This window comes from Lagenorhynchus albirostris, chromosome 14, assembly GCF_949774975.1.
Source record: "Lagenorhynchus albirostris chromosome 14, mLagAlb1.1, whole genome shotgun sequence".
Classification (NCBI taxonomy): Eukaryota; Metazoa; Chordata; class Mammalia; order Artiodactyla; family Delphinidae; genus Lagenorhynchus; species Lagenorhynchus albirostris.
Window position 1 is genome coordinate 63972810 of NC_083108.1, and position 14140 is coordinate 63986949.

General features: G+C 48.7%; 1 gene segment (V, D, J or C); it reads right to left on the minus strand.

Annotated features, from left to right (window-relative positions):
- Positions 1-3472: 3472 nt before the first annotated feature.
- LOC132532223 (immunoglobulin lambda variable 3-9-like) lies at positions 3473-4416 on the minus strand. The segment is given in 2 exon segments: positions 3473-3978; positions 4371-4416. Coding segments are annotated over 2 exon segments (552 nt in total).
- Between the last annotated feature and the right edge of the window lie 9724 nt (positions 4417-14140).

Here is a 14140-nt window from a genome sequence, read left to right on the forward strand (position 1 = left end):
GGTGTGGACGCCCTGAGCTCTGCCTCCGAGACACCACAGCAGCTCTGGGTTCTACTCATATCCTTTTATTCCCTCTCAGAGCTTTGAGCAGGGCAGTGAGGGTTTGGGTTTATGCAAATATACACCCCCCTGGGGCTCCTCACTGAGATGGGAGTCACCCAAACCATCAGCCCAGGTGACTGTCACCCAGCTTCCTCCACGGCTTCGCATGTCCAAAAAATCAGACTTGGCCTCCAAGGTCTGAGGTCACAGTCACCTTCCTTATGTCTGACCACATGACCACTGTTGGAAACCATCCAGTGGTCTCTCCTGGGCTGGCCCAGTGGGGCTGTCAGCCTGGCAGCATCCTGGCCGTGGCCACTGTGCCCCTTTCACTGGGTGTCCTGGGGTTCACTGTGAATGCGACCCTTTAATATGGTTACTGTGTCCTGAGCGGATGGCACAGTCAGTCCCAACTTCCTGCCGAGCACTGAACCTTGGACACCTGTGGACCCTGAGGGCTGGTTCCCCCTGGGGCTCCACTTGGGCAGCCCCACCCTCTGTCCTGATGCTCTTGGCTGTGCTCTGCTTCCCCCTGCTGTGGAGTAGAATCAGACCGGGGCTCCCCTCCCTCAGGTCACCCCAAAAACCACCTGAGAGAGTGTGGACCAGGGAGTCCAGCCCTGACTCTGAGCAGCTGTGACCCCTGCCCTGCCCGGCCCAGCACAGAGAGGTCACCTACACAGTGCAATTGCTATTCCTGTAACCATGTCTCAGGGTAGAAATGCCCTTCCTGTCCCTTTGGTTTTGTTAGTAGAGTAGAGTGTGCAGGATGAACTGTAGCTGCAAAGTGTCAAGTTCCATAGCAACGTGTGTAATCCCCTCAGGACCCAAGGTTCCTTGTATTTGGGAACCAAGGTTGATACTATCTCCTCCCCAGGAGGTCAGTTGAGTGATGATGTTCCTGGTACTTGAGGTCATTTAAGCCCTTACATCATCATCATCATCATCATCATTATCACCACCATCATCATCATCATCATTATCACCGCCATCATCATCATCATCTTCATCACCATCATCATTACCATCATCACCATCATCTCCATCATCAACATCATGATTTCCACCATCTCTTCTCCTTTTTTTATTTTTTTATGTCACCTCACACCTCTCAGAGTTTGTGGTGCTAGCATTTCTACTTTAGCATAGTCTGCCTTTTTAAGGAAACTGGGGATCTCCTGCTATTCCACTGGGATTCTATCCAGAAATCATACAGATGGCTGAACCCCTCTCCTCGGATTCCTGCAGGGTGACGACAGGAAACTCTAGGACCTCGTAACTCACTGATTCCCCCTTTAGTTAACAATACACTTTGGTGGCCTTTTTATAATTTAACTTGGAAAAAAATTTCTTAAGGTCAGTACATACCTCCCCATTTTATAGCAGGTTAAGCTGTGGCCCAGAGAGAGTAAATCCCCAGATTAATAGAGAAATGTGGGGTGAGCCCAGGATGGAGCCCAGGGGTCCTGGATTCAGACCCTGGCCCTTTGGGGCAGAACTTCATCAGGGAGGGAGGGGAGCATGAGGGCCAGGCTGGGAGGAGAGACGGGGTCCCCAGGATCACTGTCATCCCCACCACATCCTTTCTGTCAATAGAAGCCCCCTCAGCCTGCATGTGGGGGTGGTCAGCGGGGCTGTACCCCAGATTAAGCTGGAGAATCTGTGGGGATGCAGGGCTGCCTGGCCATTCAGGGGCCTGGCTGGGTCCGGCTGCCTCTGCTGCAGTGATGCTTCGTCCTCATTCTCCTGAGCAGGTGGGAGTGACTGGTGTCTCATGGCCAATCTATTGGTTGAGAGCTGAGTCTTCAGGGGTCTGTAGGGCCTGCAGGTTTACCAAAAGTACCTTAAGACCAGCCTTTTTAAAATTAACCTATGTGTTGCCTTTATTATAGTTCTTATTTCTTAGAATGACTGTAATTACTATCTCTGATCCTTTCATGTCTGTGTGAAGGGCTCTGTTAGCATTTCTCACAATAGAGAACCACTGTCCTCCTGTGCACAGTGAACACACTCCTCTCTGTGGAACTTTTGCAAAAGATCCCATAGCCTGGAGTCATAAGGAATCTTAGCTGATAAATGCTGGATCAGAGAGAAGTGATAACCAAATGTGGGGGCGGGAACCTTGAGGATCTTATCCGGTAACAAAACTAACAGCTAAAATAAACTTCTGGGTACCTGGGAATGCGGCGGCTGTGGACTGGACCGATGAATGTGAATTCTCTGAAATACATACATACGTACATATATATGGAGAGAGAGAAAGGCTGTAACTGTCCAGGGCACCATGTAACCCATGTTACGACCAGGGAGAGGGTATATGGGTGATCACTACACAATTCTTCTTCTGCTTTGTTGGTCAAATGACTTCAGAATTCAAATTCCTGTACTTTATTTCAGACTGAGCAATTTAAAAAATATTGTAAAATATATATACATAAGAGTTATTACTTTAATCACCGTGATGGTTCATTTTGTGTGTCCATTTGACTCGGAAACCGAGGTCCCACTTACATTTATTTCTGCGGGTGTCCGGGGCTGTTTCTGGAGGACATGAGCATTTGAACCTGAGGGCTCAGTGAAGCAGGCGGCCCTCCCCGTGTTGGCCTGGGAGGAACAAAAGGCCAAGGAAGGTAGAGTCCCCCTCCTCCCTGATGGGGGGGCTGGGACATCGGTCTCCCACCCTGGGACTGAGAGTCATACATCAGCTTCCCTGGTTCTCAGGCCTTCGAACTGAATCTCACCCCTGGCTCTGCCGGTGTCCACTTGCAGACAGTGCTTCCTGGGACTTCTCAACCTCCAAAACCTCATGGGAAGATTCCTCATAATAAATCCACATAAAAAAATTGCTCACAATAAATCTCTGTCTATTCATACCTATCCTATTTGTTTTGTGTCTGGAGAAACCTGGATAATACAATCATTTTTGAGTGAAAATCCAGTGGTACTAAAACACATTCACAACGTTGTGCACCCATCACCATGATCTATTTTTAGAGCTTTTTCATCACCCCAAACAGAAACTCTGCCCCCATCAGACAGCAATTTTGGGCACTTGGGACCTGGGGTCCAAGCTGAGGACAGTGTGTCCAGGAGGGTGTCCCCAGGAGAAGCCAGGTGGACTCAGCACTTCCTCTGCGGTTTCTGTGAAATCTCAGGAGAGGAAGGGTCCCAGGGGACAGGGCCAGGTCTCTGGCCTCTCCAGGCTGCAGGTAGCCCCGCAGGACATGGGGCACCTCATCCAGGAGAGCAGGGGACCCAGCCCCAGGACTCCTACAGCGGGTCCCACCAGGAGGAGACGGATCCCCACAGAGCTCCGCCGGCTCAGAGAGCGTGGGCTCTCCTGAGACATGGGATCACACTCGGGCCCTGGACCACATCATGACCCCTAAAACTTTCCTTTCCTCTCAACCCTGACAGCAGTCTTTGTAGCTCAGAGCAGACACCTTTCTCCATTTTCATCAGGACGAACCAGGGCCCCAAGAGGACAGAGTGTCCAGCCCTGGAGGAGCCGGGCCAGGACCAGAGAGGATGCCCAAGCCTCAGGCCTGCCCTCCAGCTGCTCCGAGGCGGGTGGAGTGAGCGCCCGGCCAGGCAGGGAGGTTAGTGTCTCACTTCTCCATCTGCCTGTGTCACCATGAGGATTATAACTGCTGTCATATGACTGATAGTAATAGTCAGCCTCGTCCTCAGCCCGGACTCCGCTAATGGTTAGGGTGGCCATGTTCCCCGATTTGGAGGCAGATATCCAGTCAGGGATACCCGAGGGACGGTTGCCATCACCATAGATGACCAGCACAGGGGCCTGGCCCGGCTTCTGCTGGTACCGTTGAATATATTTACTTCCAATGTTGTTCCCCCCACACGTGATCCTGGCCGTCTGTCCCAGGGACACCGACACCGAGGGCGACTGAGTCAGTTCATAGGAGGACACAATGCCTGCAGGAGAGAAAAGGACAGGTGGGCTGGAGGTGAAGAACCCATGTCCAGAGACCCCCACCTGCCTGGCCTGGACTAAGCTCCAAAGATTCTCTGGGCCCCGAGGGCGCCCCCTCCCGTCAGTCTCAGCCCCAGGGGCCCATGGGCCTGGCTGGTGGATGGAGCCTCTGAACAAATGAGAACGCCCCCCACTTTCTCTGGCAGGCGCAGCCCCTCGGGGCTCACACACAGCAGTGAGCACAGTGGGGAGATTTCACCCCTCCAGCCCCCCTTCCTGCGGCAGGGCCAGGAGTCTCCTGTCCCCACGGGCAGCGCCGTGCTGAGCTCAGAGTCAGGGCCAGGCCTGTCCCTGAGCCCTGGGCCAGGGGTGGGTGGACCCTGGGGGGCAGCACCTGTGCAGTGAGCCAGGAGGCCGAGGAGGAGGGGGGTCCAGGCCATGGTGGAGGCACCCCGAGTCTGCTCCCCGAGGCCTAGGCTGGGCAGGGTGCCTCCCAGGCCTTTCTTATCCCCTTGCTGGAGAGAGAGCTGCCGGGGGTGCGAATCAGCCAGAGCCCAGGGGGTCTGCCTGGGGAGCTCTGTGGTTTCAGAGAAGGGCTCAGTCCCCAGGGACACAGAGAGGGAGGGGTGGCCCCTGCAGACCCCGCCTCGGCCCGGGGGATCCTCCTCCACCTGCTGTCCCATAGTCTGGGGGTGACATCTCCACCCCAGTCTGAGTCCTGGCCTCACTCCTGGACGGGCCTGGCCACTGAGAGCTCAGAGGTGGGTCTGTATTCTCTGAACCTATTCTGTGGGTGACAAGCTGGGATTTAGATAGGGGTAAGGTCCTGCCCTGGATCACAGTTCTTCAGTGACAGAGGTCTTAATCCCTAAATAATAGCCTCTTCTATGAGTGTTCTAGAACATGTCTGGGTTAGGAGGCGGTGTGGGAAATTCTCAACCTAAATTGTAGATTCTTCCTGTCAGTTCTCCCTGCTGCCTGAGGGCGGCGCTGCTGCACCTGCCCTGGGGTGGGGGTCTGACACCTGGGAGGCTGACAATGCCCTGCTCCCCGTGGAGCTGAACAGAAAACCCAAGGACAACACACTCCAGATTCAAAGCGACTAGTGCAGCATTTTCATGATCTTTTCTCTGGAATTACTGCTTAGGTCTTAGGGATCCGGTGCATAAAATATCATCTGTTGCTGGTTCATGGTCCATTAGTGTGACAAGTTAATTGTACATTTAATAACCTGTAATTGTCAATACATTTTAAAAATAAATTTAGTTATTTTATTTATTTATTTTTGGCTGCGTTAGGTCTTTGTTGCTGCGCGTGGGCTTTCTCTTGTTGAGGTGAGCAGGGGCCACTCTTCATTGCAGTGCGCGGGCTTCTCATTGCGGTGGCTTCTCTTGTTGCGGAGCACAGGCTCTAGGCACGTGGGCTTCGGTAGTTGTGGCTTGCAGGCCCAGTAGCTGTGGCACACGGGCTTAGTTGCTCTGCAGCATGTGGGATCTTCCCGGACCAGGGTTCAAACCCGTGTCCCCTGCATTGGCAGGTGGATTCTTAACCACTGCACCACCAGGGAAGTCCTGTCAATACGTTTTCTTTTTTTTTTAAGATTTTTTTGATGTGGACCATTTTTAAAATTTATTTATTTATTTATCTATTTATTTATTTTGGCTGTGTTGGGTCTTTGTTTCTGTACGTGAGCTTTCTCTAGTTGCAGCGGGCGGGGGCCACTCTTCATCGCGGTGCGCGGGCCTCTCACTGTCGCGGCCTCTCTTGTTGTGGACCACAAGCTCCAGACGCACAGGCTCAGTAGTTGTGGCTCACAGGCCTAGTTGCTCCGTGGCATGTGGGATCTTCCCAGACCAGGGCTCGAACCCGTGTCCCCTGCATTGGCAGGCAGATTCTCAACCATTGCGCCACCAGGGAAGCCCTGTCAATACTTTTTGAACATAATTGTTCCCCATGTGGTCTCCATCCTCCAAGTTAGACCTCAGCTCTCATGCTAGACAGGGATGTACCTGGAGGAAATTTCTGGCTTTTCTTTTCAAAACAATCCACAGGTGACATGTTTATATTTCCAATGTGGACATTTCCCCTGCAACCTCTGGAATTCTGTGTCAGGTAGGAGATTTATGTGCCCCTTGTCCAGGTTGTCACATGGTTATTTAAATATTCTCCAGGGAAATGGTCTTCTTGTGAAAAGTTCACTATTTTTGTAGGTCATCCAGAAATTTCCTCTTGCACCTCTAAGAGTTTGGACAGTGGTTTGGCTAGCAAACCACTGAGGCTGTCAGGATTTTCTTTTTTTACGTGAAGGAGAAACATATCCAGCCAACGAATGATGGGTTAATAGCTGTCCAGGTCCCAGCCCATTTCCTCCCTGGACGCTGTTTCAGATGAAGACAAAGGTTTTGGTATAACTTAGGTGTCCACTGTGAAGGCTGGGGTAGCACTTTGAAACAGAACAGGTGTTCTTGTTGGTTGGTCCCCATCATTTTTTTTGTAGCTGACTTTTAAAATTGAAATATATTTGCCGCATAACACTGTGTAAATTTAAAGTGTACAACATGGTAATATGTTACATTCGTATATTGTCCACTGTAGCCATAATTAACACCTCTATAACATTACATAATTATTCTATAAAATTGAATATTTTTTCTATTGAATTATAGTTGATTTACAATACTATATTAGTTTTGGATGTACAACAGTGATTCGATATTTATATAGATTATATTTCATTTAAAGTTAATATAAAATATTGGCTATATTCCCTGTGCTATAAAGTATGTCTTGTAGATTATTTATTTTATACATAATAGTGTGTACTTCTAAATCTTTACCGTATCTAGCCCCTCCGCCCTTTTTCTCCCCACTGATAATAACCACTTGTTTGTTCTCTATATCTATGAGTCTGTTTCAGTTTAGTTACATACATCCATTTGTTTTCTTTTTTTTTAAGATTCCATCTATAAGTGATTACATACAGTATTTGTCTTTCTCTGTCTCACTGATTTCACTAAGAATAATGCCTTCCAGGTCCATCTGTGTTGTTAGAAATGGCAAAATTTCATTTGGCATTTAATATTCCATTGTATACATATACCACATGTTTATCCATTCGTCTGTTGATAGACACATAGGTTGCTTCCATGTATTGGCTCTTGTAAATAATGCTCCTATGAACATAGGAGTGCATGTGTTGCTTTGAATTATTGTTTTCATTTTCTTTGGATATATACCCAGGAGTGGAAATGCTGCATCTTATGGTAATTCTATTTTTCATTTTTTGAGGAAACTCCCTACCGTTTTCCATAGTCGCTGCATTCCCACCATCAGTGTAGTCGGGCTCCCCTTTCTCCACATCCTCACCAACATTTGTTATTTGTATTCTTTTTGATGATAGCCATTCTGACAGGTGTGAAGTGACATCTTATTGTGGTTTTGGTTTGCATTTCTCTCATGATTGGCCAGGTTGAGCACCTTTTCATGAGCCCGTTGGCTATCTGCATGTCCTCTTTGGAAAAATGTTTATTCAGGTCTTCTACACATTTGTTTTTGGGTTGTTTGTTTTTTTGATATTGAGTTGTATGACCTGTTTATATATATTTTGGATCTATAAGCCCCTTATCTTTCATATCATTTGAATATTTTCACCGATTCAGTAGGTTCCCTTTGTCATTTTCTTGATGGCTTCCTGTCTTCTGCAAAGGTTTTTTTTTAATTAATTAATTTTATTTTATTTATTTTATTTTTTTGGCTGCGTTGGGTCTTCGTTGCTGCATGTGTGCTTTTCTCTGGTGGTGGTGAGCAGGGGCTACTCTTCGTTGTGGTGCACAGGCTTCCTTTTGCAGTGGCTTCCCTTGTTGTGGAGCACGGGCTCTAGGCATGCGGGCTTCAGTAGTTGTGGCACACAGGCTCAGTAGTTGTGGCTCACGGGCTCTAGAGCGCAGGCTCAGTAGTTGTGGCACACAGGCTTAGTTGCTCTGTGGCATGTGGGATCTTCCCAGACCAGGGCTCGAACCCATGTCCCCTGCATTGGCAGGTAGATTCTTAACCACTGCACCACCGAGGAAGCCCTGTGCAAAAGTTTTAAGTTTCATTATGACCCATTTGTTTATTTTTGGTTTTGTTTTCTTTGCCTGAAGAGACAGATGGAAAAATATTACTACAATTTATGTCAGAGTCTTCTGTCTATATATCTATTTTTTGGGATAAAATCAGATATTTAATCCCCCTGGCATTTGTCATTTACTCACTTTTCACTTTAAAATGGTCCCCATATACAACACCTACACATGGGCAGATCCTGAGGGATCTGGGATTCAAACCCAGCTCAGGGCCAGAGTGATATTTTCCTTGAGTTAAGAATTTGATGGGTAGAAGTGACATGTGTTCAGGTGGAGCAAAGGGGATTCACACGTAATAAATCCGGGTCTTTGCAGCTGCTTAGCACAGGCTGGAGCCCTGGGAGCAGGAACAGGATTGACACAGGTGGGTTGAGACAAGCCCCTCGGCCATCCCTATTTCACCTGGGGTCTGAAGGCCTTCAGGGAAGGGGTTACTCCTCCTTCTCCTCTGCCCAGTACTCACCATGAAGCAGTGCTGGGGCTTTAGCTGCTGCATGTGCCTCTGGTCCTGAGCCCTGTCTACTGTCCTGTGTGGGTGACTAGTCACCGCCTTCCCCAAATATCTGTAGATTTGCTGCTGTGATTGGGAGCAGAGGACTTGGGGAGCACACTTGACAGGGAAAGGCAGGGGCTGAGAGAAGGAATAATAATGCCAAATTCACTTGGGGAGGAAGATGGTTTTTCTGGTGGAACGTTAAAAACATTCTCCTGAAGTCTTAGGTTAAAGAGATCTTGCTTGAAAATTCTGGATCAACATGACTTGCCTTGTGATGGTCATCACTAGCTCAGCCTCCAGTCTGGTCTTTGTCGCTCGTCTGCTCTGCCCATGGTCAGCGGAGAAAGGAGCTGCTCTTCCTACGGGGAAGGGAAGCCCTGTCCGTGGTGCTGATCCAGGTTCCGGGCCCTGGAAGGACCATGTGGGGAGGAAGATGGAGCTGGCTACTCCAGGCTGATTCAGCTCCCCGTTAGAAGCTGTCACTATGAAACAGGTACATTAGACCAGACTATACAGAAGTCCTCAGTCTCTTCCTTTGGCTGCACCCCAGCGATGGTGAGCGCAGCTCTGCCCCCAAGGATGGAGCCTGAAAAGCAGCTGGGGATGGATGCCGGGCATTTGTCCATGTGGTGTATGGGCTATACAGGATTTTGGCCAGGTTTCTTCAGGAGCCATCCTTGAGCATTCGCAGTTGTGCTGGATCCTGTACTTACAGAGCCAGTGAGGGTGACTGTCAGTCCGGGCAACACCGTGAGGGAGAGCTCCTGGGTCACCGCAGGCTGGGAGCTGACAGCTGACGAGAACAGAAGGAGACGCCCATGGGCACCACAGTTAGGGTGACTCCTCCACAGGGCCCCTTGCCCAGGCCTCTTCCTCAGAGCCCAGGGAGTCTGCCCTGACCTGTGCAAAAGCCCATGAAGGGGGCAGTGGTCCAGGACATGTTGGTGATGCTTCTACATGCACTGCTTCTTGAGGACCTCACAGCTGGAGCTGGACTCCTTCAACTTAAATCTCCTCTCCTCCATCTCTTCAGTGAAGGGCAGCCCTCATGCAAATCCCCCACCCAGCTTCCTGCTTGCACCAGGGCTGCATCCCAGCCGGGTAAACACCTGCAGATGAAGAGTGGGTGGAGGGGTGGTGAGGGCTTTGTGTCTGTTTTCCTTCAGCAGTCGCCCACCCTCTCTGGGCGTGAGGGTCGTCACAGCTGCTGAGGCATGCTTGGGGACCACTTACGGGAGAATGAAAATGGTGTCATTTGAAAAGATGCACAGCTGGCCAGTTCCCCACAAACAGAGATATGGACTCACAGTGTCCCCTACTTCTCAAATGTCTGAAAATCTCCTTTCCCAAAAGAGACTTCAGGCCTGATAGTCTTGACTTTGGGTCTCTGGTTGATTCCCTCTAAAATGAACCTCAGTCTTTTCTTGAAAGCCTCTAAATAAAACTTCTCTGTCTCAAATCCAAGCTCTATCTGAGCTTAGAAGTCCTAGAATCCAGCCAGTAGCTCTGTATCAAATACTGTCTGTGTCTTCTATTACATTCTGACATGAAGAGAAAGTATGTGGATTATTGGAGACACCCTTTTTGATTCCCCACAAAGTCTGGTTGTTTATGGACGTGAGGAGTAAGGGCACCTGGGACTCATTGCTCCGGGTTGGGTGTCTATTAACTAAATCTTTTTCCAAGCCTCATGGGGGCAACTGAGGGAGGATGGAGTGGGGGATGTGAACCTACTCTTCTGGACTCGGTTGGATATTTTAGGCATGTCGATTCTATCAGATGGTGGCCCCCACATTGTAAGACAGCTCAGCATGGTGCAGGGATTTGGGAAGCTGAGGCAGCAATAAGTCTCTGAAGATTATTTGCCTCCTGGAGATTTGAACCCTAAATGGAGCCCAAGCACCCCCAGAGAAGTGACAGTGAAAGGGAACAAGAAAGGAAAGAAAACAAAGCTGTTTGCTTAATATGCGCATGTGTGCATGTGCGCGCGCGTGCGCGCGCACACACACACACACACACACACACACACACGTGCTCATAACCAAATGAAGAGGAAACACTCATGACCATTCAGTCCTCATTTCTGTGACTGGTCACACAGTCATAGGTGGTATTTATAACTACTTTCTTCTATCCATTCTGTATTTCCTCTGCCTTCAGCAGGCACCTCAGCTGGTCGTGGTTCTTGACTCGATGGGGTGATGCAAACTTTCATTCCCAGAGCTATTCTGGGCTATTAGCAGAACTGTTTGGACTGCCGGGTCGACCTTGGTTTGTGGTGGCCTTGGCCCATGTTGCTGAGTCCATGCATAATCTCTGTCGCTGCCAACATTGCCACTTGGTTTGTGAGACCATTGGATGAAGACAGAGGTGGCTGGGGAAGGATGCTGCCTGGAATCCACAGAATGGGCCATCCTATCCACTGATTATTAAAATTCTCCTCTGCTGAGGTCATGCATTGGTGAACATTCACATTGGACGCAAATATCTTCACGTAATTTTTGCCCGTTCAGAGAGGTCTATCCACGTACCTCTTCCCAAATTTATTTATTTAAATTAATTTTTTGTTGGAGTCTAGTTGATTTACTATGTTGCGTTATTGATAGTTTCTGCTGTACAGCAAAGTAAATCAGCCATATGTATACATATATCCACTCTTTTTTAGATTATTTTTGCATATAGGTCATTACAGAGCACCAAATAGAGTTCCCTGTGTTATACAGTAGGTTCTTATTAGTTATCTTTTATATATAGTAGTGTGTATATGTCAATCTCAATCTCCCAGTTTATCCCCTCCCTTTCCTTCTTGGTAACCGTAAGTTTGTTTTCTATTAATACATCTGTGACTTAATTTCTGTTTTGTAAATATGTTCATTTGTACCATATTTTCTAGATTCCACATATAAGCGATATCATATGATGTTTGTCTTTCTTGGTCTGACTTACTTCACTCAGTATGACAATCTCTAGATCCATCAATGTTGCAAATTTATTTTTTCACCAACTTTCCATCACATTCCTTCCAAGTCCGTGACCATCCAGCCAAACCAATGACTCGATATATAATTGCACGTCGGGCCATTTCTCCCTCCAGAATGCACAGCCAGGTGCACTGTTGGAGGGTCTGCCTGTGGGGAGGGTTTCCTTTCACCGTGTCCTTCAAGGACGTCCCGGAGAGGGGCTGTCATGCTGCAGCTGTCCACTTCTGTGCACTTTGATGTATGTGCCTTGGTGGGTCAGACACCACCCAGTTCATGGTGGGCAGTTCAGGCCACACGGTAACTATATTCGGGATCTGGAGAAATAACCACAGAATGGATTCGGGAGCCCATGGGAGCCACTGTGAGACAGACCTGAGAAGAAATTCCATTGATCACCCCATCTCCACAAGCCCCTTCTCTGGAGGCCACAGTGGTGTTTGGGGGTCCCAGAATCAATATCAGTTCAGAGCCAGCATCCAGCAGTCCCTGAAAAGTCTGATTCTTTTGTTTTTCCCTGTACACAGTTACCCTGATAGTAGGCTATTGGTCCCCTTGGGGAAGACTGGGAGGAAGATCACAGTGTACCTTTTTGATAGTGTGCTAGGGTCCTTCCTCAAGGGCACTCAGCCTCTGCTTCATTCATGGGGTTCTGGGTCTGTAAACTGCTCAAGGCTAGGAATTAACCGAGGGACCGTGACTCTCTATTTTTATGATTTTAGTTAGACTTTTGTTCACTTGACCCAGAAGGTTCTCTGACCAAGTAGGAATTTAGCAGTCTTCCCACCTTTTTCACTTTTAGAAATATCACGATGAACAAGCCATGACATAGATCTGTACGCGTGACACTCTTCTCATGGCTGCTGTGATTCCGCTGTGACAGTAGCCTTGCCCTTGGCAGGCGAGGGCCGCCCCTAGGCCCCTGCCACCCAGGATCCAATTCCTCTCATTGTGTTTAGGATTTCCAGCTAAGGGGCTGCAGTTCCCATTATAAGGTCTGGCCTAGACAAGGGTGAGTACAGAGTTCTTCAAGGATGCTGGGGTTCCCCTCACAGATTTGTTTCTTAAAGTGTTGGTGAGAAGCACGTCTTCTAGACCCTCCCAGAGTGGGTAGCAGGTCATAAAACACAAATCAACTCTAACATTACAAACTCCCTACCTTTGGTCTCCAGGCAGGTCTGGCTTCTCTAGTTCACTCACTAGAGGCCATCTTGGATTTTGCATCCACCAACCAACCTGCAAAGTGCTGAGGCTCTTTCTCCCTCCCCGAGCTGCAGGGAACATGAAACGCAGAGTCTCTGTGGAGTGAACCCAGATCACAAATCCAGCCTACCCGGCTTGATGTTTCTCCCACCACTGCCCCCCACCCTCGAATCCCTTCCCAACATGTTCTGGGGATTTCTGTCTGTGTGAATTAGGAGAACCAAGCAGTTCTTGGAGTGCAGTACCCCTCTCGAGGTTCACACTCTATTCTCATCTTAGGAGACTGCTGAGACCCGGGTCTAATTGTGGGTCCAGAAGCAAAGAGGGGCAATGGGGGCGGGGGATCCTGAGGAGAATCAGCACAGCCTCACGTGGCAGCTTCCTCAGGGCAGCCGTGACCTTTTCCTTGGGCAATGCAGGGTCAATTGCCCCAGACAGATGTGGAAAGACCTGTACCGCTGGGGGTGGGGAGGCGTCTTCCACAGGCAAAGAAGACACATGAGAATTGAGGGGCTCAATGTCCCCAGGTCCCTCAGGTCCTCCCACACATCCCCACCCAAGCTGCAGGATCCGGTTCTTTCCCAACCACCTTCTTCACTACAAGGCTGGGACTCAACTTTGCTGGAATGTAGCCAATTGAAGGAGGAGGGTCTGGGTTGGCTTTTCAGCTATTTCAGTCCAGGTGCTGCACGAGATGAGGCTCTCCTCCAGGGCACTCCAGAAAGCTCGCATGTCACTTGTGCAGCACTTGGGATGGGATCTTGAATCACTAAGCTCATCGTTTTCTCTCCCTACTCTATCCAGAAACATTCCGAGCAGATACCAACATCATGATATTCTGTAGGGTTCCCAAAACGTTCCAAAATATCATATACAGCGTCACTCAGCTCCTCGATTCTTACAAGTGGTTGCTTAGAAGAATCCAAGGCAGGGATTTTTCTCATTCCAATGACCAGGTCATGACATACACTAGCTGTGCTCTCTGTACTAATGGAAATAACTATTAGCACCATTCAATCAAATCAGATTAGACAGCCAATTCCAGAAACCTTAGAATCAATTAAGAAAAATCATCCTCAAAATTCTATTCCTCGTGAACCGCTCCAGGTACCAAAATCATTATTAGTCAGGTTGTTCCAGAGAAACAGGAAAAAAAAATAATTTATTGTAGGAATTGATTCACACCATTATGGAGGCTGAAGGTGTCTCATAATCTATCAGCAAGCTGAGGAACCAGGAAAGCCAGTGATATAATTCAATCTGAGTCAGATGCCTGCAATTCGGGGGCCTAGGATGTAAGTCCTGGGCTAAGTTTGAAAGCTGAAGAAGCAGCAGTGCCAATGTCCAGGGTCAGAAGAAGGTG